Below are 26,472 nucleotides of genomic sequence, written 5' to 3' on the forward strand. Positions count from 1 at the left end.
CCACATCCATGTGCTTTGGAATTCCTTCTAAAAATGAGCTCCAAGCCTGACCCTCTTCTCCCGGTCCCAATTCCCTGCAGAAGTGTTACTACATATGCTTTGAATCTTTTTTTCAGATGAGCTCCCAAGTCTAACTCCTTCCTCCCTGTGCTTGAAACATATGGATTTGAAAGCACAGATGTGGCCTTGAAGTTTTTTGGACCAGGCCCATCTGGGTCAAACCCTACATAGTTTGACTAGTAGTTTCTTGAGTGAAATTCTCAGAAGTCTTCATTTTTTCTTGTTCTGAATCTACTACGTACTCCCTTTTATCTCTCCTAGTTGAACTACAAGGATCTCCAGGGAGATGTGATTTTCATAAACAGAAATATAATGACCAGCCAGAGGAAGAAAGCAAATTTTTAATGACTGTGAGAACTATCTTTATGAAACAGCAAGTTTCCTTTTAGTTTATGCTCTATGTAAAAAATACACCATTCATAATTTGTAGAAGTAGGGGAGATTCTTTGTAAATCTCATCTACTTAACTAATAATGAAAAAAAGCTGAGAGAGACTTTGTCCTCCTGCTGCCAACATTTTGAATCACTGAGAAAGGGTTCCGGACCTGACCCTGAGAACTGCATTTTGGCATTAACAGTGACTTCATTAGGACCACTTGTGTGCGAAGGGATGCCCGTGAAAAACAATTTGCACGACTAAGTCAGCAGAACAACTGCTTTTCCAGACACGCTGGCTTCCTCCGCGATCCAGATCCCGCGCCGTGGGGACCGGAGGGGCTCAGCAGCGCGCCCGGGTGCAGACAGGGCTGCCGGAGGCGGCGTGCGGGGTGCCCGGAGCCCCGGCAGCCCCGAGGGCGGCGGCGCGGCCCGCGGCGGAGCCCGGGGCCGGCCCGTGCGGGGACGCGGCTGCTGCTCGGGGGCGCGGCCCGCGGGGCTCCGGCGGCTGCGGAGGGCGGCGCTGGCGGCGGCGGGGCCGGGCCGGGCCGGCCGGGCCGGGCCGGGCCGGGCCGGGGGGCAGCGGGCGCCTTGTCCGCCCGGCGCCCCCGGGGCTGCGCGGAGCGGAGCCGGCTCCGCCGCCCGTGCCTGGCTGGAAGTGAAACGCGCCCCGGCTGCTCCTTTTTCTTTTTTCTTCTTCTTCTTCTTCTTTTTTTTTTTTTTTTCCCTTTTTCCTTTTTGAGCCTCCAAAAGGCTCACTCGCCCCTTTCATCTGCCGCCGCGGCCCAATGGGAAGGCGGAGGCTGCCTGCAAGTGGTCTAATCTCAATGAGGTGTCAATCATGTTCCCCGGTGGGTGAAGTAAGGTCTTTTGTAACCGCCTCTGTCTTTGGGAAAGAGAGGAGAGAGGAGGAAGGCTGGAGCGGAGAGGGGGACGCCGGACCGTGCTGCAGGAGAGGAGCTGAGATTTGAGCTCGCTTGTGTGTTAGCAGGGAGAAGCGGAGCACATGGATTTCTAAACACGCTGGGATTTTATATATCTACAAAAAATAACAACAAGCGAACCTGACCCTACTGAAAACAGTCAAATGAATCGTAATTGCAGATCAATGCAGAGAGATGGGGAAACTTCATTCGAAACATGGTTAGTTCCTTTCACTTGCTACTTCCTTAGTCCCTTCCCTTTATTCGGATTTTACTCGGTTTGTTGCTGTGATTTTATTCTGGTGTCTAATGATCTTCCTTTATTATTTCCCTCACACACTTTCCTCCGGATCTGCCTAGCTGCCGTTTGTAAACCCAGAGAAAGTCCAGAAGGTAGGGATGGCTCCTCGCTGTTAGTAACTTTGAACGCCTTCCCCCGGTCCGGCCGCTGCCCCCGGCCCCCTGCCCTCTCCCCTCAACTTTCCTCCTCCGCGCTTTGCTCTCTGCGCGGCCGCCCCGCTCCCAGCCCCGGTGTCAGTCCCGGCTCCAGCCCCGGTCCCGGCTCCAGCCCCGGTGCCAGTCCCGGCTCCAGCCCCAGCCCCGGCGCGGGGATGGCCGCGGGAGTCGGGCGGGCTCTGCGGGCGGCTCAGCGGCGGCATTGTCTCCTCTTTTCTAGGTGATAGTTTTGCGGTGAACGCCTCTCTGGCTCGCAGAGGGCTGGAGGACTGGATGGTGAAGCAGAAATACTCCGGGGGCAGCAGCAGCGGCGGCAGCAGCTCGGGACTCCAGCACGGCTGCCAGCACCGCGCCGTGTGCAGGCTCTCCAGCGCCAGGGTATGTCAGCTTCCTCGCTGCCCCCCCGCCCCTTCCCTTTGAAATACTGAAAGGCAAAAGCTCTTTCTACATCCCTCTTTCCCTCCCAAGGGGCGGTTGTGCAAAGGAAGGTTTTCTTTGCCCTAATGTTGCTCCGAGGCGCTGCCCCGTGGGTGGTTTCCTTCAGTCCTTTGATGAAGTTAGAAGCTGCAGAGCAAACTTGGTGAGGGTACAAAAGCCAGAGGAGTAAGGGAACCTGACTGCTGGTGTCTGGGCAGTACGATTAGAACAAAACCTTTCACAAACAGGAACAAACAATCTCTGGGGAAAGCCCAGCACCCAGCCAGCGTGCGATAGCTTGTGAGCCCTGATTAGTGCACAAGTTTGCCTGTGACATTTTGGCAGTCAAGGAGAAGTCCCCGAAGAGTTACTGTTATTTATTTGCTCTTTGCTAATAACGTGAGGCTGACTTTGTCCACCAGAGTTACTGTGCCAGTTGCTTGTCCTGGCTGTTTCACTGGTCACTTTCAACCCCTTTAATCCTCCATGTAAAGCTGGGCTGGAGGAAACGTTTCAGTTGCCGTTTTCTTTTATTTAATGTTGTCTCTTTAAACAAAGAGGCATGATGGGAGGTAAACAGACTTAACATTACTTAGATATGGTCCTCATAGTGTTTCAGGGTGTGATCCAGAGCTTATTGATGTTTACTGAAAGACTCCCATTGACTTTGGATCAAGCCCTGAAAGTTTCATCACTGGAAAGGTAACCTGAGAGATGGGGAGATTGGAATCTGTGCTTCCCAGCAAGCAGTGTGGCTTTGAAAGCACAAGCAGAGCCAGGGCCACCAAACCTCCTGCAGGCTCTTTGCTTTGTCAGCTACCAGTTGTATTGTCAGAAGCCTGGACTTCTTGTGCCTCAGGAAAATTCACTTGCAAGTCGAGAATGCTTCATTTTAGGTGGGATGTGTAAGTGAGTAGAAGATGTGTAGTATGGGAAAAGCTAATGATGACATTTCATATTCCACCAGTATTGTATTTTGAGGAGCATAAATTGTGTGAGAGTCACTAGAAGTAAAGACAAAAGGGGTAAGATATTGCTTTGTTGTAACTGATGAATATAATCACCTTCAACTTGCAGGTTTGATTGGTTGAAGTGATATTTATTGTGCTTTACTAGGAAACAATATGTTCAAAGGAAGAAGTTCTCATTAACAATAGTATGTACTATGATACAGATGCAAAGAGTAAGAACACCTGTTTTTAATTATTTTCTAATTATCCCAGTTTTTCTAAGTTGTTTTTTTTTTACATATGTTCTACCTTTCATATGTATGTTTTCTAGAGAAGAAGCTCAACTCACCAGACTAAACATAGATTTAATATAAGAGTTAAAGGTGAAAACTCTGCCTTTAGTTTGTGAAATGTATTTTCTTCCATAAAGATTATTTGCTTTCTGAAAAGAAGACAATATCTTTTGTCAAAGGTCCTTTCTATTCACAACCCTCTTCAGTTGGCAGTTTGGTGAGGTCTACTCAGCTGGAATGACAGTAGAACAGTATTTCCCCTCTTACTCAAGAGGAAGTCCTCCTCTTGATGAATCAGCAATTAACAAGCCATTAACTAAATATTATTCTACAGTTTTAGTACATTATAAAACTGTAAATAGGTTTGTGTTTAAAAGCACTGTTCCCATGAGGCCTTTCACTGTCATCCTTATTGAGATGTTTCTGAATGTTCAAAATATTTGCCATTTATTGCCTAATGTATTTGGTAGTATCTGTGTGCATGTATAGCCTGCTTGTTGATTTAGTTTAATTGTCATCCTGTCACAGGCACACTATGACAGCTACATTAAAGTTCTTTTAAAATACAAACTTTTGGAATATGGAAGGATGCATTTCTAATCCTACATTGGAACCAGATGTGCCATATGTACAGTCATTTTGACAAGGATTATGGAGTCACAGCTATTGACTCCATAACTGAGGCTGCATGGCTGCTTCTCTTCTGAGATCTCTTTGATCTCTTGTATAATTATACCAAGATACAAAGGGAATTGTAGCCTAACCTCTTGGTTCTTTGGTCTCCTCAAGATGTAGAAATACTAGTTTCTTCTGCTAATGGTTAGTCACGGGGTTGTGTGGGACAGTGGTGTAGACCCCAATAGTGTACTAGTGTTGCATTTGAATTTACCTTACTGCACTTGAATCTTCTCCTTACTACTTCAAAATTCATACTAAAATGTTCAATAAGCTTACAAGGCTCTGTGGAATGTTGCAGTTTTATTGTGTCACAGCTGAAACTGTGACTTCTCAGTAAAAGAGAGGTTTTTTTTCCTCCAAAATAGATCCCAAGTTACTATGTTTGTGACTTATGGCAGAAAGAGCTAGATCAGACATTGACGAAAATATCTGCATTCACAGAAACATACAGCTGTGTTAAAAAATAATGATCCTAGAAATAATTTTCCTAGTAGGAATCCTTAACCAGATCTTTGTTGATGATGGTTTTCTTAGTATGTAGGGCCTATTTGGTGAAATTCAGTTTACTTCCAAAGACCTGTTGATGGGAGAGAAGAGCACCTAGCCTCAAGAACTCCCAAGACTGATAATTCAAAATTTGAATAATTTTAATCAAAACTTGGATGTGATAGTACAATTTGATTTATTTTACTGTCTACAGGCCAAAAATCCTGTCTTAGTTGTAGTTGGAAGGCTGTTTCTCTCAAGAATAGGCAGTGAATTGTTCTGCTAAAGTTAGTCATCCAGGGGAGATGACACTGAAGTTCAGGCAATTCATGCAGTATTTTACAAGAGGAATGAGTGACTAATACAGGAAAGCAGTAAAGTTTCATTTGTAGTCCTCTCTAGAATGATTGAATTTACAATTGTCGTGGAGGGGAGGTCTTTACATCACTCAAGGATAGTTCCATTATACGACACCTTTCCTTCTGAGCAGAAGTTCTGAGAGTTTCTCAGTTGGAGAAGACTTTCCTCAGCTGAAGTGTTGTCCCTGTCGTGTCCTGTCCATCTGTCTCTCCCCTCCAATTCACTGGAAGAACAGTAATTAGCGTCCAGCTGTTGCCAGAAGTGCTCGGGGAAGGCTCTGCTGGTGGATGGTTGGGTGAAGGTGTGGGCCAGGGAGGGAGCCTGGCGGGGCGAGCGCTGTACGGGGTGGGGGCTCCGAGCTCATTAAACCATTGCCACCCGCCCGGCAGGGGCTGCTCTGCTCCACGGGTTTTAGTGACTCCACAGGCCGGGGCTGGCCTGCAGCTTCCACTTTGTGGGGGATTAAAGGGAAAAGGAATTCTGTTGCATCCATGAGAAAAGTATGAGGTCCAGAGTCATCTTCTGGTTTCAAAGCTAATTGAAACCACTGAGGCTGTAAATCTGCTAGCAACTGAATACACTTCTTTTGCTGCTTTATGAATGAGTTAACTTGTATCCAGAAAGGTTTTTCTGATACTGTGGATTATCCTGTATAATTCTTAAGCTTAAATTTATTCAGTGTGTTTACTTTTACAAACTATTTTTGGAAATCAACATTGTTTGCAAATATTCATGTATTTATTTATTTAACTGAGAAACGGTTCTGTGCTAGAGGGGGGAATATTAAATATGACATTTGCTTAGTTCCATTTACTTTTATCTTCAAAGCCATAAGAAATTTTACTAGGGTCTTGTGCGTCTCATTGACATCTGTGCTTGGGAATGGAAAAAATATCCTATTTTTAATTAGATTTCAAACCAACTCTCAGTGAGCCACATTGTAGGTAATCATTTTAGGTAAAATAGAAATGAATTTAGCTTACCACTTCCACTGGGCTTGTTGGTACTAGTGATCCCCATGTTCAACCCTAATTGATATTAATTAGAGTTGAGTATCTGGTTTGGGACTGACACAGTATGAAATTCTGAGGCACATCAGTCCTTCAGAGGTGGGGCTTGTTCTCCATTTGTTCTGTGCCTGTAACTGCCAGTGACATTAATGGGCATTCCTTGCATGGCTGAGAGGAGACAACACCAGTGTCAACTTCACTGCTCCTCTAGTATGATCAATCTTAAATTAAAGAAGAAGCCCTTCCCAGTCCCCCACTGTTAAATAGTGTGTCCGTGCATATTAAAAATACATCACCTTACAGATGACACAGCTGTAGGTCATTCATCCAAAATGAAAATACTAAACAGAAGTGAGACTTTTTAGTGCTATGTATATGGCTTAAAGGCTGTTGCAATGCAAGATTTAATTGCAGCACTACTTTGGGGTCATTTCATGGGTAAAGTGACATTTGAAACACTGCCTTCTTACTGGTATGGTGACAAGAGCAATGAAAGTTTCCTTGGGTGTTATCTTGTGTGATTGCTTGAAGTGATCTTTTTAACTGAAATATTTTCAAGTTGATTAATCTCAGTACTATATAAATAATTATTTTTATTGACTCTGAAGATTAAAATAAAAAACAGACCCAGCAGTTCTCAATATTGGTATGACTACAAAGTATTTTAGTACACAAAAATATTGTTTATGGCATTTAAAATAAAATTACCAAACTTTGTATTGAGGGAGAGAAAAGCAGAATCTTATTTAGTGTTGAAATTTGGTGCCAACAAACCAAGATAATTTAATTAGTGGTGTACATAGTATATCTTGACAGCTCTGGTTTGGGAAAATTATAATATGAATATTAACAATCAAAGAGTCTCTGAAAGTATTAGTGCCATGGTGATGAGATTAGTGAATTGGCCAATACTGTAGCAGAAAGCTGGATTCCAAGGGAATTATCCTTGAATGATACCAGTTGGTGCAATTAAAAGCCACAATTCAGTTGCCATATGGAAAGTGTTAGGCATCCTTATATGGTTTCAAAGCTATGTGCCAGAGGTTAAATTGACATATGAAGAAAAGCATAAATTAAATATTTTTGTATTATGAAATTAAAAGTTGACTTTGCCTGAGCCATATGGAGGAGGTAGATGGAAGACTGTCTGTATTTCATCAGGGCTTGTTTTATAGGTGTTTCAGATTTAATGTGGTGCACTTTTAATTTGCCATGTTGATTGGAAAGCCGAATGACCCATGAAGTTTCTGCAAACGATCTCATTAAAGGAACTCTTTTTTTTGATCTCTAACAACCCTCTTTCTCCCACCCCCGCCAAAGTGGAGTTACTTAGGTTGGTGTTTGTAAGAAGAAAACATATTCACTGTAGTAGCTGGGTCAAATCCTCATCTATGTCACTCGAGCTCCTGATAGTCCCTGTTGGCTTAGTGAAACTTTAATTCTTCTGAATGAGAAGGCCTTGGTTGTGGAGTGTATTTTCTTCTGTAATCTGGGATGAAAAGTAGCAACAATATGTTATATTCTTTAATATCTTAACTGTAAATAATGCAGTCCAGACTTCACACTAAAACTTTAGTTATAACAAAAAAGGGACGTTTATAGCACATGATTGTCGACATAGGGGAATGTTCTTTACAGCAGCATTCATTAACAGAAGGGTTTTCTATAGGTTTTGGGATCTGTAATAAGACCCAAGAGGAGCTCAGTAAGTAGCTATTTGTATGCACCCTTCAGAAGAAGATCTCAGTTGACTTTTATGGTTTCTTTTGAGTTGAGTTATGAACAGAGGAAAGAGAAGTCTCTTGAGTACTGAAACTTCGTAGGAGTTAGTTTTTCCAAAGTTGGGGAAATAATTGTTCAGTGATGATATTTAAATCAGAATGGAACATTGCTCCCAGTGCTGCAGATGTTGGCCTTTATAGAAATCCTTGCAGACGGATTTTGCTTCGTGAATGTCAGCATCAAACCTTGGTTGGAAAGCAAATGGTAGATGTTCAGACATATGAAATACTTGAAGTTGTTTTTTTGTTGGTTTTTTTTTTTAATGGAACTACTTTTTCTTCATATGCCAGTTACTTTGAATACTTGTGAGTTATCTATAAATATCACATCGTTTGAAATCTTTTCGTGGAAAATGAGGTAAAGTTTTAGTTAAAAAAATTAATGTGAAGGAAGGGTCAAATATACTTTCTCTGTGAATTTATTTAGTCATATCTGCCAACATTGGCAGCAAAACTAAGCCTGTATTTACTCCTACAGAGTAACTACAGCTATGGGAGACTGAGTTGGACTGTATTGCATTCAAGAATTATTAACAAAGTTCCAAATGCAAAATCTTCATTGTGTCTGATTTTTGAGCCAGCAAAGCGTGTTTGTATTGCAGTATCTCATGACATTTCTCATTGCAGTGGTGGAAAGCCAGTGGTGTTAGCTGTGGTGAAAGGGCTGTGCTGGCTTTTAGTGTAAGCTAAGAGAAAGGGGAAATGATTTGTGTACCTTCAATCACTGCTCCCCTGGAGTCTCTGCAAGGGGTACTGCTGTACAGGGCATTAACTTTCTGTAGGCTTCTGAATTTATTGTCATAAGAGAAATATGGCATGTTTTTTGTTGCCCTGTAACCTGGTGTCCACTGTTTAATGAGGTGATCCATTGGCTTGCCATGGGACTTGGCTTTCCAACAGGCTTTTGTGTGTAAGCAAGTGTTCAGCTGGATTCCCTAATCTCTTTGTGTCTCACATCACCTGATAGCTGCCCATCATACCTCAGGAGTACTTGTGGTTTAGCCATACAGAATTTAATTGTTTAAGGAATGCTGCAGTGTCTTTTGGGGAAGTCCTGTAGCACTTTCAGAAAAGGAGGCTGAGAGGGGACCTCATCAATGTCTATCAGTATCTGGAGGGAGGGTGTCAAGAGGCTGGAGCCTGGCTCTGCTTGGTAGCGCTAAGGATTAGGAGAAGAAATAACTGGAAGAAACTGATGCACAGAAATTTCCACCTGAACACGAGGAAGAACTTTCTTCTTGTGCAGTGACCAAGCCCTGGAACAGATTTTCCAAGAGGCTGTGGAGTCTCCCTTCACTGGAGAGATTCAAGAACCTTCTGGACACAATCTTGTGGCCTGTGCCCGGGGATGGCCTTGCTGGAGCAGGGAGATTGGATCAGATGACCCAGATGATGTGGTCCCTTCCAGCCTGAACCACTCTCCACTCTGCAATTCTGTGGTTTGGCCTATTGCATTTTATAGGGCAATAAATGATCCTATTGTTTTGGTCCGTAAAACTTCTGGTGGTATAAATCTTTTTGCTCCTCTGATGGCCTGACAGTGGCCACAGGAGACTGAAATGCCATCAGTGCCTGAGAAGCTCCTCAATGGCCAAAAAGAGCCCTGTAAAAATACACCTAAAGGGTCCCAGCAGACACCAACCCCTCAGCAGGGAGAGCAGAAGACCCTGTGGTTCCTTGGTTCAAACCAAGGTCCCTGCCAAACGTACAGGAAAAGTAGTTGTTCCTTAAACCTAGGGCTATTGTTATTAAAGTTTAATACTTGTGAACAAGACTTATCAGGCAAGCAGTTTTTCTGCTTTTTGTCAATGCTCCAATAATTTGGTAATTTTGTCCATTAACCCCCCTCAGTCTGAGAATTCAGTGGACTCTGAAACTCATTGAGTTGACTGATGGGGTTTGGGTGTCTTGATTACACCTTGAAAGGGAACATCTACCAGCCTTGCTTTCAGTTTGAGTGGGTTTGGATTTAAATGCAGGCTCAGTGGCTCTTGTTTCTTGTGTCATTTGCAATGAGAATGCCTTGAGAATGTGAGGTCCTCCCTTAAATGTTCGGTTATGTTTTGAGCAAAATTTGCAGCATAGGACGTTTCATGTGTCTGGAATTTTAGCCATGTATCCTTGGACTTCTGACTAACAAATGCAGGCAGTGTATGTTGCTTTAGCTCAGAGGTGGATTGGCATGTGGTCAGAACAGTCTGTGCACTGTCCACCCAGAGAAATACTTTGTATTTTGCGATTAGGGTGGAATTTAATGCATTTGGGGGCATTACTGTGGCAGCTTTAAAGGGATTAAGTATATTGAGGTTCCTATTAAAGTATAACATTGTGATTCAAGATCTGTGAAAGAAAATCATGCATGGGTGTTTGATCTTGGGGTGCAGCCACACATGCTGTGAGGCATAAAATAAGGGGATAGACTCAGTAGGGAAGTGACAGAACAAAGTACCGTCTTGCAGGAGAAATGGGATTTGGGAGCAGCCTCGGATCTTTTGATCCACACTCTGATGCGGATGATGAGTGGTACAGAGGTGACAGATTTGTCTTGGGGGAGGAAGGAGAACGGTGGGTAGTGTGTCACATTGCCCTCGGAGATAGTTTGCTGTCTGATTCCCCAAAGATTTGATAGTGGTAGGTAAGGACTAAGCTGCTTCTTGTCCTATCTTAAAAATCTTTCATACTTCCAGGACAGTTAGTTTCAAGAGAGTTGGGTAAAGAGGGTAGTAGCTGTAAGGCTAAGCCTTGTGCCTTGTGTGAATAGGAAGAACAAATGCCTGTTTAGGGGAGTGGGGATTTTCTCAGAGCAGAGTCCCAGCCCTGAGCTCACAGAATAACAAGCAGTCTCTGTATTGCGTAAGATGCTGCGGTTAAGCCTGTATCAGTGTTTCTGTAATAAACTGCTCTTTTTGAAACAATAAATAATAATTTTGCCTGTGAACTCTCCAAGTCTCTCTCTGTTCGTGTAGCGTACGTGTGTATACACTACGGACACTCATTCCCCTGTAAAGAGAGAACATCACAGTCTAGCAAACAGAATATCTGTCATTCCAGCTGAGCAAAGGTCTAAGGCAATAACCCAAAATATCCTGGAAGAAATTCTAAAAAGCATTGAAGAAATCAATCGTCTGATCCTAGAGGAAGGTCTTTGATGTGCTCCTGGTAAGTTTATACTGGGAGCCTGCCTATTTATGGTCAGCCATAGACTTTCTATATGAAAAGTGGATCAAATAATTTCATAAGCTCCTGCTGTAAAAAAAGATGGTTGATAATTTTCTAAAGCACACACACTGTTTAAATGTAGATTGTGGCTTTTAGCAGAAGGCCAGGTGGGGAGGAAAGGCTTTTCAAAACAAGTACCTACAGGAAAATAAATAATACTTTGATATTTTTTCCCATGGAAAAACTGTGCCTCATTTAGCCATCCTGAATATTTAATTTTATTTTGAGGATAAACTTCATAGGTTATCTCAGTTAAAGCCACTTCTATTTATGCAAAGCTTATGTGCAAGGTCTTGTTCCTGATGTGGATATATATGTAAAAGGAGTTTTTTCAAATCCCATAAATAAATTACATTTAAATGTATATTTTTAACTAACTCAGTGCAGTTAGGTAAGACTGTTTCTATATTTTTTTAAATTCTGCATTATCTCTGTGATGCTTTGATGCAAAAGTCCCTCAGTAATGGAGGGGAAGTTTCTCATTGGTTTTTAGTGGTTTTGTATTGGGTTCTCTGCCACATCAGTGGAAGATGAGGGAAGGTTCACGAGACTAATATTCTTTTAATCTGGCAGCTACATTGCTGGTATAATGGCAGCGTATTTTCCCCTGCAGATGCAGTTTATCTGATCATTTTATGACAGGTTCACAAAAGTTTTTCCCAGCTGTACTGCCGCTTAAATTCCCATTTGTAATTAGCAATGTAATTTTCCAGATAGGTTTAAAAAGCATGTTTTGAAAGAGGCTATTCCCACAGCACTGCTTAATACCCATTAAAATGCCACATTTTTATTGTATGAAGGTGTTTTTTTATGTAATTAGGTTGGTTTGTTAAAGTATTGAACCACAGTCCCATTTTTTTTTCTTCTACTCTAAGGGTGTTTTCAATCATTTATTTATGACTAATAGGAAGCACACAAAATCTTTAACTCTGGACTAATGCACAGCATAAAGAAGTAAATGAGATCTCTTCCTGTGTAAGCTATTGTACAGGGCTTTACTTGAAAAACAGTTGCTCTCTGACTGCAACGTGGTGATGTGTAACAGAAAAGAAAGAAAAAAAGAAAACCCTAGCATTTGGAAAGGAAGTACTGTATTCATTGATGCTATATAGACTTTACTGGAATTTGGTCATCAGCCTTACCATGGCACTCTTTTCCAGATGAGTGTCTGATTTCTTTTTTTTTTTTAATGCCATACAGAAAAAAAAAAAAAGTTGTGAGAACTCTGTACTGAAATTCAAAAGTAAGGCACATTGAAGTCGCTCTGTGTCCTTGGGCATTTGCTGCTATCCAAGAGGGACCAGCTAGACTGCAGCATGCAGGTGTTTGTGCTTATTCATTAAACATACATATGTTCAAATACAGAACAAACCTCTGCTAAAACAATCGGCCCTTAATCTATGGCCACCTCTGATTTTCCCCATTTTGGAAAGACAGAAACCAAAGTGGGAAGCCCCCTAGATTTGTCAGTAATTGAATAACAGACAATGGGTAATGTCCTGTGGGAGAAGCAGAAAGGCTGTGAGGTCCCTTATTAGCTCTGCCAGAGTAATCTGACCCTCCTCATGTGTTTCTGATGGCAGCACTGGCAGTCCTGCCTCCTCAAAAATGAGGGGAATTTCACCACCACTGGGGAAAGTAGGAAAGCTTGTCAAACACAGAAGAGTAGAATGGTTAGATGAGAAAAATGCTAATGATGTGCCTTTAGGGGTATGTTTTAAGGAAGGAGTGTGCAGTCTGAGTGTCTCCTGATACCAGCAGGAACCCTGTCCAAAGGCAGGGGTGAGGCTTGCTCCTTCCACAGTCTCAACTGCCATGGGCTCTAGTCATGCTCATCTGCTACTGCACATCAATTCCAGTATCCAGCAGTGTGAGGATTGGGCAGCCACTGCTGCCTTCAGTTAGAGACTCTTCTGAGAGGCACTCCAGCCCGAGAGTGCCAGATCAGGGGGTGGATGTGCTTTAACTTGGGCTGGCACAGCTCACTGGTGCTAGGGGGCTGGGTGCTAATAGCTGATGGCAGAGCTGGGCAGAGGGAGCTGCCTTTGCTAGAAAAGTCTTCTGATGTCCAGTCTTATCTGTGTGTAGGTGGGAGAGGAAAAACCCCTTGTGTTACCTGGACTTAGCCTTCCACAGCCAAGCATCTTCCTTCCCTGCCAAGGGTGATGAGCAGCATTCTGTGTCATGCCTGGCTGCATTCCTGACTCTGTTGTGCCTTGTGCAGCTTTGCAGTGGCCCTTCTTGCAGGGTGATGCCTTCCCTCTGTGTCAGCACTGCTGTGGCCAGGGACAGTCGCCTTTCTTCTGCTGACCAAGGTCTGCTTGTGGCTCGTTTCCCCAAACTTCACATGCTGGAATGCCTGCCTGTGCTGTACAGAGAGGGAAAGCTACATGCTTTGCCATGCAGTTTTGTGACCGTGCTGTTGATAGGAGGGATTTTGGAGTGAGTGATCTTGGTGGAGTAGAAAGGGTTACGTTGTTGAAGTTGCCCAGGCGCCAATCCACTGGCACACCGCAGGTGATCTCGAGTGAATGTTGTTTAAAGCGCCTGTCCCACGGCTTCACAAATGTGCTCTGACCAGAGGATGTTTTTCTAACTTCAAAGGGCTTCTCAGGCTGGCTTGGTGCCTCACAGACTGAGTCCACAATTCCTCTCTGCTCATGATGTGTTCTAACCATGTGTGATTTTTTTGGTATGTGATGTTTTCTTAAAGAGGCATTGACCTGTGTTCAAGTGAAACTTGCTCTTAAGCTTGTAAACACAAACTTGTCGTGTGGGCAGTTTTCATCTGAACTTGATGTATGTTGTTGTTTTTTTTTTTTCAAGAGCAAGAATAGATATCAAAAGGAGGGATAATTTATAGGGAAAGGAAAAAAAAAGAAATAAACTTGCAGCAGCCTTTTGAGTTGCACCATCCAGAGTCTTTTCCTTGAAGATCAAAGCATGTGTCCTTTGCTGGCCATAAGGAGAAGAGCGTGTTCCCACCTGGGCACTGTGAGTGTTACAGTGGCTGCTTTGTCTCAAATGTGCCTCTGCACAAGGAGAGTGCAAAGGGGAAAGCAAGGCACAAAGGAGTAGAAAGCAGAAAGAACTTAGGACACTTGTGAATTACCTGATTTTTTTTTTCTTCTCTCCTTCTTTAACAATGTTATATTAAATTAAACTTTTAGGAACATGTTTGTATGTTTTTAAATATTTAAGGTTTCTTTTCCTTCTGTAGTACCTTGTAGTAGAGTTTTTTGAGGGAGACTACATTTGCTTTTTAGCAGTGTGAATTAGAAATGGCTGAGATTTTGTAGGCCAAATCTTTTTGCTATTGAAGTTCAGTAATTCTCTGTTAATTCTGCTGAGAGCAGGATTAGGCCCTGAAATATCTTCTGAGGTACACTCTGCTACATTAGCTGTGGTTGTGGATCTGGGAAGGTTTAGTTAGTGTTTAGTGTTTCACTTAAGTTGCACTGGTGGACACTATTTTTTGCAATGTTTTTTGCATTTAGTAAGTCTAGAAGAAGTAGGCTAGTTTGAGGTTTCAAAGTAATAATTCTTACTTTACTGTTACTGCTATTATTGATGGGTCTGACTTATTAAAAAAAACCCCAAAACAACAAAAAACGCAGCAGCAAAACAAACTCTTTCTTCAAAGAAACCAATACCTTGTAAGCCAGACCATAATACTTTCTGTTTGGCAAGGGATTAGGAAGTATCATCTGCTGTGGGAGTAAAACACCACACTGTGAATGGCATGCCGTGAACAATGTATCTCAGCTGTGCAATGAAGGTTTGCTCCTCTTGAGTAACAGGACTGCAAACTAGCACTTAATAATTAATCCAGCTTTCAGATGCAGCTTGATCCCAAGGTCTTCATCCAGATGAAATCCTGGAGAAGTTAGTGATGTCTGGGACCTAAGCCCTGGCAGCAAATAACCTGTGCTGCCCTGCCATCCCATGGCTATCAACAGGAACCATCCCACCACGTTTATTTTGGCTGGTTTTAAAGCAGGTGGCCAGAATGAGTTCCTAGTTTCAAAGTCACAGCTGCTGCTTTGAAATTGTGTAAGAAGGGCTTTGGTTTCTTAACACAAAATAACTGAGCTGCTGTTTAGTATTAGAGCATCATTATTCTGGGAAATGCACTCTTCGTTTTAAAAATATCTTCCCTATGGAAGTTGAAAGTTTATACCTCATGATTCTAAGGTCAAAGAGCTGAAATGGCTCCTTGTTTGACTGATGATTGTAAATACTTAAGAATTGCTCAGTGACTTGAAATGAGTGGAGGTAGTGTTAAAATTGATAGCAGTATTAGAAACACAGAATTACTGCAGGGATCTCTTGTTTGTTGGCATTAAGTAAATTAGGGGAGGACTGTTTTGGGCAACTATAATTTAAGATTTTTCTCCTTTAACTGGATGTCTTTGTGGGAGTTCTCCCCAAAATATATGTTTATCATTACATCAATTAAAAGACCAAATAGACTTTATACCATCACAGTAATGATGTAGTGATTAAGTAGAAGGAAATGCTCCATTACAAATCCCCATTTTGTCTCCTTGTAAAATTTTATTTTGAAATGAACCATCTTGGGTGACTTTTTCAGTAGCGTCAGCAACAGTGTCAGCAGAATGGTGAATTTGTGTCACTGGAAGTATAAAGAGAATTCATGAAGGAGTTTGTGTTAAGCATAGTTTTCTTTTTTATAAAAAAGGATTCTATTCACTGTGGTTTTTTTTCTTCTTTTGTATTCCTTCCCACCTTATGATATTATAATGTTTTTTGCCTACTTTCAAAATTTCAAGATATATATTTATAAAAAATATATGTCATGTAAGCCTTTTTCTAGTGTAAGAGAAAGTACATTTTATGCAAGGTACACAGCATGGGGCTTTCTGGGCCTTCAATCTCATTTGATCCTGTCTCACAAGAAATGCATCAAACAGGAATGAGCAAAATGCAATCCCCTCAGACTTGGTGAAAATGTTCTCCTAAGAAAGAAGATGAGAGAGGACTGGTGAGAGGAAAGGCTTGACCTCTCCACTGAAAAAAGCAAGTGGACAGAGGAGGGAGTGCATCTTCAACTTATGTAAACAGGCTTAGTAAAGGATGGAAAGGGCAAAATTAGACACAGTCTAAGAAATGGGGACACAGTCGAAGAAATGAGTTCAATTTGCATGCATACAATATAACAAAATCATTGACTTGGTTGTTAAGGGGAGGAGGTGAGAATAAGCACATCAGAAGTACAGCCAGTACAGATGGGATATCTGGGCTGTGCCCCTTTTTGTTTCAATCATAAAATAATTTTTTGTATTTTCTTGGGACTGAAATTTCTAGTAGCTCAGTCTGCTGGGAACTGCATGTTCTAGTGCAGCACTTCTCAGAGTTATCCATTTGCACATGGTGCTGGACCATGTTTTATATTCAGGTGTGTGTGGCAAAAGATCCCTCGGGGTTAAAGCTGTCTGTGGTTCAGACACAGGCTCTGATAACAGCATGGGCCTCTCCTAACTGGGCTGCTGGTGATGCCCCTTGGGTCTCTGCTTAGTGGTTGGGATTTTCATGGCTAGGATGTCAGCCCCGTGGTACTTAAGGAGGTGGGGTAATAGGTTAAACACAGCTTTCTTAAGCTCTCTGGATTGCAAGGCAGGTAGGCTTTGAAGTCATCTGAGATTAGCAGACTGGTCTGGGCTGGCATGTGGAGCTGGGAGGTGTTTGTGATGTGGGTGGCCAGGGATGGATAGGCACTGCTGTGGTGCTGCCTGAAACTCTGAATTTATGGTTTAAGAGTGAGATTCAGGAGCCATGCCTTCTAGTCCAGACCCTAGCTTCAAGTGTCTATCTTTTCTAAAGTTGTTCATATCTTCACAGAGACCCGAAATAGCTAAACACTTGCCACTCATTAGTCTCATTTATCTTCTCTTAGAACCTACTGGTTTTATCCACTTTTTCCCACCTTCCCCATCAGAGAAATATTTATAGTTCATTAAGAACTTCAGTGTCAGCTGTACTCTTAATTCATTGCTATGTTTTTATGAACAAGCCAAGTATTTATCACCTACTTTCCTGAGCAAAGTAAGAATGAAAAAGAATGTTTGAATTCTCCTTGAAGTTTATATAATCTCCCCTTGCAAAATAGCCCAACCTCTTAGATTGTTTCTTTTGATCTACTGTAATCTTCCTAAAATGTTTCTGAAAGGGGCCTTTCTGAACTGTCCAGCTCTCGTTACAATCCAGTGGCTCAAGAAGTCTAATTCTAAAAAGTTTTTCTTAATCAAAGCAGTTCTGACATATAGAGAGAAAAGATATTTTACTTCTCAGTCATGCTGATGAGACTTTGGACAAGGGTGTAGAAGGTGGTGAGAGGGATGTGTCTTTCATGTATGAGGTGAATCTCCACTCTCATGGGGGCCTGCCCAAGGATTTGTGCATACAAGTGATGTGGACTTTCTGCTCTTTGCTCTACCCTGCTCTTGGTGATGCATATAAAGTCAGGGCAAGATTAATAGGAATGTAGGGACAGAGTATGGCTGGCATGTGTGTCAATAGAGTAGGTATAAAATACAGCATGAGGAGAATGCCAGACTTCCACTACTGATTTCAGAGACATAACTAAATTGGGAAGGAAAAGGTTTGTTCAAATTTGACTGAAGACAAGCTCTGATGCACCAGTTAGACTGGAAGCTTTGCAAGGAGATGAAGTTTTTCTGGTGTTTGCTTGAATAATGAAATTACCCTCTCTTGAAGGTTATTCTCTGGAGCAGCAGAGTGTGTACATGAGTGAAATGCATGTCAAAATGTTTACAAAGAACTGAAGTGGGGTGGTGAGTCAAAGCAGTAAGCTTTTCTTTGCACTGGCTTTGTAATGGAGAGCCTTATAATGAGGGTGAACTATGCCTCGGATCCGGCGGGCTTTTGTGCTATGTGGAGCACAAAGTGGGGCAGGTTTACAGGTTAATTAACACCTCTTCCCTCCTGCTTTGGTGCTGTCTGTGATGCATCACCCACGGTCATGTTTAAACGGCCTGATGGTGACTGATGGTTAGTGACTGATGGTTAGTGATGGGTACTCCCAAGCTTTTTAGTTGGTCCTGCTAAATTCCCTGCTGCAAATGTAATTTGTTCTTTTAAACAATAGAGAGCACAGCTAAATATATGGTGCTGAAGAGGCACTTACTGTCCTGTCAGCCTGGCTGCAGTGAGCACACTCCCAGAGCTGCATGTTGCAGCCAGGCACATCCCAGTCTGTAGCTTCCCTGCTCCCCACTTCTTGTAAATATGGAGAGAATTCAGGAATATTTTGCCTGTCTAAAGAGGATTTTATGGCATCTCAATCCCTATTATTATGTATTTAAGGATGATTTCTCTGAATATTGAATTGTAAGGATGATTTTAATCTTGCAGCTCTCTTTAGTTTTGGAGAATTTGGTCAGTCTGGCTGGAATCAGGGTTCTTAGTCTGTGTGTTAGATATGGGCATTTATTGTTGTTTTCAGGGCTTTTTCCCGTCTCCCTTTGGACACTGAAAGCTGTCTTTGCTACCTATGGCCCACAGATCACACTTTCTCAGTACTTGCCCTGTGCTTCCTTTCCCTCTCAGTTCCTCAGGCCTCAAAATGTGCTGGATACTTATATTTTAACAGCTGTTGCCTTTCCTCTAGATTGATTTAAATGCTACATTCTTCAGAAACTGAGTCTGGGAGGGAGAAACAAAGCCACGTGGTGGTCTAACTAGCAGGGTGTGCACTTGGTGTGGAACACCAGGAATCCTTTGCAATCATGGGGTGTCTAGCACACCAAACTAGCACTTGAGGCAAGGACACACCATATCTACTGAATAACCACACCTTGCTCTGCTGTACAGATGGCTAACATAAAACATGTGTAGCATGTGCATATTTCTGGAGCTTAAAGAATTTCTCCTCAAATCTCCTACTTCCTTACTTGCCTGGTTTTGAGTGGAAAGACAATGGAGCATAGCCCAGCTCATGAGCAGAATCATTTAGGGAAGAGGACAGTGCAGAAGCAGTGCTGGCTGTGTTACTTGAGGCAGAGTGGAAATTGGAGAGGAAACTGTGATTCAGTGAATCACAGTCATCTCTCAGACAGCTCCAGGGCAGTGCAGCTCTCTGCTGCTGCCTTGCTCACAGTGGATTACAGGGTCATAATACAGCCCACTATGCTGAAGCAGAAAAGCAGTAAATTCATCCTCAGGAGCTGCTTTATGTTGTCTAGAAATGAGGAATTCCTCTGTAAGAATGTAATACTTTTTATCCAACTTCCCAATTCCCATGCTTCAGCAGTATATATATCTTCACCATTTTCATGCTGTGAATAGAGGGAGGTCAAGAAACTTGTATAAAGGACTTCCTTTGCAGCCAGTGATATGTGCACTGTAGCATTCTATAAAGTTAACAGGGATTAAGGTGAATGACCACGTGAGCAAGGGAGGCATCCCATCAGGAAATATGTCTATTTCTGTGTAGCAGCTAAAGCAATACTATCTACAGACTTTGAATCAAAGGTTTGGACAGCTAAACAAAGCTAATCCCCCAAGATGTACTATTAAACTCATTTCCTGTGTATGGAACAAATATTTTAGGAGATTCTAAAAGCATTTTCCAGCCATTGTTAAGAGAGGAGTTGGGGTGTGAGTTATAAAATTCAGATCTGCTTTCAGACTTTCACCATATTTGTGGTTTTTGGTTTGAGCCTGTGTCTAGTTAGCGGGATATAAACATTAAAATTCACCCATGTGGCTTGAGAGATGTTCTCTGCTAGTAGTGCAAGTCTCACTTTTTCAGCATGTCTTTGTTTTAGAAAAGATTTCTTTCTGCTGCTGTCAGATCCTTTCTTTTACTAGGCAAATTCTGAATATTCAGGCAAAAAAGGACAACTAGGCTAGTAGAGCAGAAAATGTACCATTAATTGTCTGTTAAAAATAATGCTTCTCTCATATATTCTCTTGAAGTGAAAACTTGTATGTTCTTACAGAGAAGAAAGTAAATGTCCTGTCCTGCTATCTTCTTAGGAAAGCTTTTCTTTCTTTGTTTCAGTTTGACAGCCCAATACATTTAATTACTCAAGTAATTGAAATTAATTGTTAGATGGTAAAGGGTTAAACTAAACATGAACATCCTTGGTTTTGGAGAACTTTAAACAGGGAAGAGAACACTAAGAAACTCTCTAAGCTGCCTGCTCAGATCTGTTAAGCTGGGTCTGACTCAGTGATGTGTTTGTAGAGGGGGAGGTTAGGCATTAAATCTGAATTCTCTTCAGAAGACATGATTTATGAATGGCAGTGAGAATCATGTACCCAAAAGTGAATAGGAAAATCAGCTGGGCACAGAAGATGCTTTCCCCTGGGCTGTCACCCATTGTATCTGTAGCCTGGTGTGTGACACTCAGTGTAATTTCAGACTGGCCTCGCTCTGAGCAGAGGCTGATAATGTGTGAACACGTGTGATGGTGCTGGGATGGTGGACAGAGAGTCCATGGGCCCTGCAGGGTGTCTGCTTTCAGAGGGGGTTTAGTGCTGACTGCCTAGAGTGAGGCTCTGGCTGTTAGAATCATGTAGCAGAGAATATTACAGAACCAGCGATCTCAAATGCTTGGCACTTTGTTGTAAATTTAATCTATTTACATATTTCCTGTGCCACTGTACAAACAAACCAGTGGGCAGAGTCCTGAAACCACTTTCTCAGGCCAAGTTTCAATTGATACCAAAGAGGTCAGAATTCAAAGGAATCACTCATTTAGAAGCATTTGAATGTGACCTTTGGAGAAATCATTTTCCTTTTGTGGACTTTTTGCACCCCTCATTAGGGAATTATTGAAAGTCAGTAGGAAATTTCAATGAGTGCAGGCTGCAACCCTGGCTGAGCTGTTACTTGCTGTTCCTTTTGGAGTATTGCGGGGGACATCACTTCTTCAGAAACTAGCATGGATCTAAAGTATTGTTACTCTGCCCTCCCCCTTGTTCTTTGTGGAGTTTGCACATGCTCACCTTGGCCCTGTGAGATCTGTGGGTACAGGTGTGTGTGGGGAAGCACACTGAGCTGTTCTTCAGTGGATGCTGAGGCAGTCCAAGGCTGGAAGCGTGCACAGGCAGTGTGCAGTATGTGATTGTCTGCCACCATTGTAATATCTTTTTGTTCCCAGAAAAAAAACCCAAAACCAAAAAGATAATGGGCAAGCTTGAAGAAGTTCACAGAAGAGCTAAGGGTGGTTGAACCAAGACTGAAAGGGCAGATTATTTACTGCTTGTTTATGTAGGGAAGCTGATAAGACCCTTTGTTATAGACATAGAATGAAAGAATGAAATGTGCTTTTATTTACCAGTAACCAATGTGCTTACTTGTGCAGACTTTTATTGTGATACAGAGTGTCTGCAGAGCAGCTTTTCTGGAATACCTATTGCAATCCTTTTCCATATGTAAACATGCCAGTAAATACTGAAGTAGAGACTGAATGAGAATTTAGTCTATATTGTTTGATGCCTGAAAAAAAGGTTACTCAGATCTGTGAAGGAGAATGATGAGGAATAACAATGGGACTTGGGAAAAATTGGGTGTAGAGACATGGCAGTAGCAGTCTGTTTGAATGTGTAATAATTATTGCAAAGTGGTGCAGGTTTTAGTTCCACTCAGAATTGTTAAAGCTGCAGTTTACATCTCTGAACTTTCTCAAGTATGTAATGGAAAAGAGTCTTCAAAGTTCTGTTCATTGAACTCTGTCCATTTCTCTTTCTTCTACTGAAAATACAGAATAACTGTGTGTATCTATGCCAGCAAAATTGAGATGTATGGGATTTTTCTCCTTTCAATGACTATATTTTACATTATACCGTTCGACATAGAAGTGTTGTTACTTTAGGCATGGCTTTAGCAGTTTATGCTGACAGCAGTTAGTTATAACTCAGAGCTCTGTCCTTTATAAAGATTAATGATCCTTGAAATAATAAATATATTGGAAATGCCAACCCTGGAAGTTGTTTTCAGTTCATAAATAGAATTGTTTGTGTAGGAGCAGACATCTTCGCCTGCTATTTCCTATACTAGAGCAGTAAGGTTTCAGTATCTCAAAGTTGCTGTTGGAGAGAAAAGATCCCTTCATGAGGAATATATGTGTTGGGAAGGGCAGGAAGAGGGTGATGACAAGCCATTTTGCAGTATCACATTTGCTTATGGCTTATGGGGAGTGCTGCAAAGAGCTTGAAGCTTTTAACACATCTGAGAATTGTTGACTTTTATTCTGGTTGCCATCATTCAGTAGGCAGAAAACAGCTCAGCAGGAACAGGGACCAACAGCTTGGCTTTTGTGGGTGGGCATTGTTTCGGGGGAGAACCAGTAACTTAAAAATAAGTTTGTTACAATATAGTCCTAACAGTAAATTAATCATGACATTAAGGGGGAGTGTATGCATAGACATTACTTCACAGAGTTGTCATAAATTCTGCTCTTGCCATATTTTAATTTCCAAGGCTTTTGAATCTCAGACAAGGTGCTATAGATGTAGTTATTAAATTCTGCAGAAATATTTTTATTGGGTAAGACGTTGCTTGATGATGTAGCTGTGAAAGGCAAATTCAGAGACTAGCAAAAGGTCCTTTATCCCTGCATTTAGGAGGAAAAATACCATTTTGTAACACTCACTTATTATTGAAATACTTGTTTTAAATTTGCCTTCTTTTTCCTGAATATGTGCATATATGTGTAGTCACAGTCTTGACAATGTGGGGTTTATTCTCTTTGTTACTGGGTCATCAATATCGTTGTCACCAATAACACACAAGTGAAAACACAGCTTTGGAAATTGTGATTTTTTACTCTTGTGGTGCAGAAGACACTTCCTACTGTAGAGTCACCTGAGGAGATGTTGCCCTTTTCCAGCTTTTTTGAATACTCTTGAGAGAAGACACTGGGTAGGATGTAAAGGAAAGAAAATGTTAAAAAGTTTACACAGTGTATTTCTTTCAGTGCAGAAGTGAATGTAGGTGGAGGCTGAGTTAGACTAAATATTGCTGAGAAAACAATATCTAGTTCCCTGCTTTTCCAAGGTTTCTCCTTCGTGTGCCTTGAAAGGGAAGGCCATGTTCTCTGCACCTTTCTGTACCAAAACACATGTTGCTAATTATTTGGTTTCTCCTAGGGGCTGTTCTTTTGGATGGTGGTTTGCCATGCCCTTTAAGCCTATGGGGACAGCCAGTGTCAGAGGGAGCTTAAAATAGGTTGTCTGCACTGAAGATGTTTGGCAACCAGGCAAAGAATGGAATGGTGGTGCTGGGAGAGGTAAAACCCCCTCATCCCCTCTTATCTAGGTAGCAAACTGTGCCTGGTTAGGGGGGAGATCTCAGGACCAAGTGCTTTGGAGGCTGCTCTGGCAGTTTGGTTGCAGTTTTGGGCAGATGGTCTCTGTGTGAGTGAGGTGGTGGACACACCAATAACTGGCTGCTCCATGGAGTTCTGTCTGCATTCCCCTAGACCCCATGGTAAATACAAGGTAATTTGAGGCAGCTTATGCCTTTATTTACCCCAGTAGAAGTGTTGACATGAGCTATTACTGTGGAATGCCTGCCATGTAGCCGTACTCTCAGATGTCCTAATGTTGAGAAACTAGCCTGAAGCACTTTGCTGAGGTTCATCCAGTAAAATTTCATAGCTTAGTCATTTGCTTCATAAACCATGATAGCAGAGCTGTATCAGATGGCAAGGTCCTACAGCTACTAGCTTCAAACAAAATTTAAGAGTTGTTTCGAGTTTAATTTGATGCAATAATAATTTATATAGTGTAAACGCACTAGACATATCTCCCATTGCTGGGATTAATCAGGCAAAAGTCTTGTAAGTAAAGATTCCTCTTTTAAAAACACAAGCTCACTCATGGTTCCTGTTTAACAGCACTGGTGAAATGAAGTCCTTTGCCACAAAACAGGTGTAAGCCACTGTCCTGCCCTGGCAGCACACCTTGGTCACAGCTTGGAGAGCCAGGGCTTGACCTGTCTGCTCAAACTGCCAGTTGTGTGTTGCAGGCACTTAACAGAAACTGGAAGTGAAATCACGATTTCATTCAACATTGGCCACCTGTTGGATAATAGCTTTCAGCCACCATTAGACTGGGCTGGATTTGGAACCAGCAGCCTGTTATTGAAAGACACCATTTTCCTTTCTGATCTGCTGAGCCAGCTCGTCCTCCAGAAGCATTTGAAAAAATGTGAGGGGCGGGCAAGAATATGAAATTTTCCTCCTGCTTCAAATGGGTTTGCCTGCGACTTGTTCTCACACAAGCTGTTTAAGTCTTCAGTTCACTGTTCAGCCTATAGCTCTCAGGTGCCATTTGGCTTCAATTTCTGTGTAAAGTTTTTGGAAATCAGAGATGATTTGGAAGGGGACAAAGCCCTGGAAGATCCCTCCTGAAGCAGAACGTTTCCTTTCTTGTCAGGAGCAAGTGCGTGTTCAGAGAGCCAGCTTTGTTCCTCACTCCCTGCTCTCGACACGCACGATCCAGGACACTTCTGCCAAGAGTTTTACTTGCACTTATGTTAGTGGAAATATAACTGATAAGAAGGAGTTGTTGTTGAAGTCTTGTGGCTTCAACTGTGAAGGATTTTAATTTTTTTTTTTTTGCATGGAGACCGCTGATCCATTTGTTGTTACATAAAAATGTGAGTGAAGGTTTATCTTTTCCTTTGAGATGCATGGCACTAGCTCTGGAATTGCTTCCAAGTTTACAAAATGAGTCTGTGGTTTAGACCTCTCTGATAAACATTTTTTTGTTGTTGCAAAGTTGGATCAGATTTTTGTTGTCATAATGGTTGGTGCACTTGGCAGCTTGCATTTTAAATAATTAGGAGATAAAATTGGACTGTACTGGAAATCCAGCATGTCTGGTATTTTTTTGCTTTACTTAGTGATGTTTCTAATCCCCCTTTTAACTTTGAAGACTAATGTTAGGCAGTTAAGAACTGAAGGTTGATAATTTTTTTGTCATTTTTGAAACCTAGATCCAAGCCAGCTTCTCTTGCAATATTTCAGCTTCAACCTCCCAGGACGCTTTGAGATACATCAGTGTTTTTATCAAAAGATGTAGCCCTTTTGTGGTGGTAGCAGTGTAACATTAAATATTCATTCTAATTTGCAGAGTTGAGACAATTATTCTGAGGTTCCCAATAAAGTTTACTTTGGAATTTGAAGCTTTGAAAATATGCTGCTTGCTTAATTCAATTACCAGTAGCCAGTGATGGAGTTTAATTCTCAGATGCGTCAGAACTGAGATGTTTTGAAGGTTTGGTTTTTTGTTTTTTTTCCTTTCACCCTCTTCTTTTTGTTGCCCACAGTGCTATGGGAATGGTGAGGGAGGAAGCAAAAGATAAGGCTAAATTGGGAAACAAGTTTCCACCTTAAAGAGTATTTGCTGTATGAAAAGTATACGTTGAAAATGTCCTACAGAATTTTGAATTCACATTTAGGAAAAGGATGCTCACTTGCAATATTGTTCTGCACTTTTTAGGAGCTGTTGGTTCCTGTTCTGGCCACAGGTGGATTCATTTTAGCAGCTGGAGAAGTAATTCTCTGTATCATTAGCATCACATTCTTAAAAAAACAAACAAAATCGAACAAACTTGATAAAACTGACCATAATTTCACAATTACACTCTGCATTCAACAGAGTATTAACAAGACAAAAGTTGTATGATGTGGCTTAGGCCATATCTGCTATATCCAGGCTTGGGAAAGGAAGTGCAGTTTGGAATTGAGAAATACAGACTGCAAGCATCAGCCTAACTCACATGCAGATTTTTTTTAAATTATTGTCTTGATTTTACTGAGTTAGCTTCTTTAGCCCAGAATAAATCATGTGAGGAATGAGAGCTAGAAGCTAGTCCTGGCTGCAAGTACTTCCAAGAAAACATTTTTTGTTAACAGTCTACCAGCTATGCCACAGGAGGACAATTGTGGCACCTGCTCTCATTTCAAATTCCTGTAGTCATCTTCAAACAGAAAGCACAGAAATTCAAGGACTTTGAATTCAACTTGTTTCCTTTGTAGTAATGGTCCCTCAAGTACAGAATTGAACATGGCACCTTGCTCTTGTCTGAGCTGAGCCTGTTCAGAGGATAAACTGACTACTCAATCTGCTTTCTTTCAAAGGGTCTAAATTCACTTTATTGTTTTTACAGTTGATTTTCTGTAAAGATTAGGCTTCTCAATTTTTTCCTCTGGGCAGCATATGGGAGGACATCCAGATGCATGGGCAACTGGCAAAGCAATTTTGTTCTGCTGCTGGTGGCCTTAATTAATTATGTCTAGATTAATTAGCTGATCCATTTGTGGATGGAGTGTTTGGGGAAGAAAGTAACTGGGAGCATTGTGAGCCAAGAGTTATGGCACTTTCTCAAATACGAGTAAGAAAACATATTCTAGCTGGTATTCTCAGAGCAAGTATTCATGTTTCCTTTGCTTAGAAATACACAG

At 41.8% G+C, this 26,472-nt stretch overlaps 1 protein-coding gene across 1 annotated transcript in view; it reads left to right on the top strand.

Moving 5' to 3' along the window:
• Positions 1 to 1,290: 1,290 nt before the first annotated feature.
• NKD1 (NKD inhibitor of WNT signaling pathway 1) overlaps positions 1,291 to 26,472 on the top strand; it is a 109,122-nt gene continuing 83,940 nt past the window's right edge. The window contains exons 1-3 of the mRNA XM_036390442.1: positions 1,291 to 1,578; positions 1,719 to 1,751; positions 2,035 to 2,192. Coding sequence (XP_036246335.1) covers positions 1,554 to 1,578; positions 1,719 to 1,751; positions 2,035 to 2,192 — 216 coding nt within the window. The 5' untranslated portion in view covers positions 1,291 to 1,553. The remainder of the gene's footprint in view (positions 1,579 to 1,718; positions 1,752 to 2,034; positions 2,193 to 26,472) is intronic.

This window comes from Molothrus ater, chromosome 12, assembly GCF_012460135.2.
Source record: "Molothrus ater isolate BHLD 08-10-18 breed brown headed cowbird chromosome 12, BPBGC_Mater_1.1, whole genome shotgun sequence".
NCBI classification, from domain to species: domain Eukaryota; kingdom Metazoa; phylum Chordata; class Aves; order Passeriformes; family Icteridae; genus Molothrus; species Molothrus ater.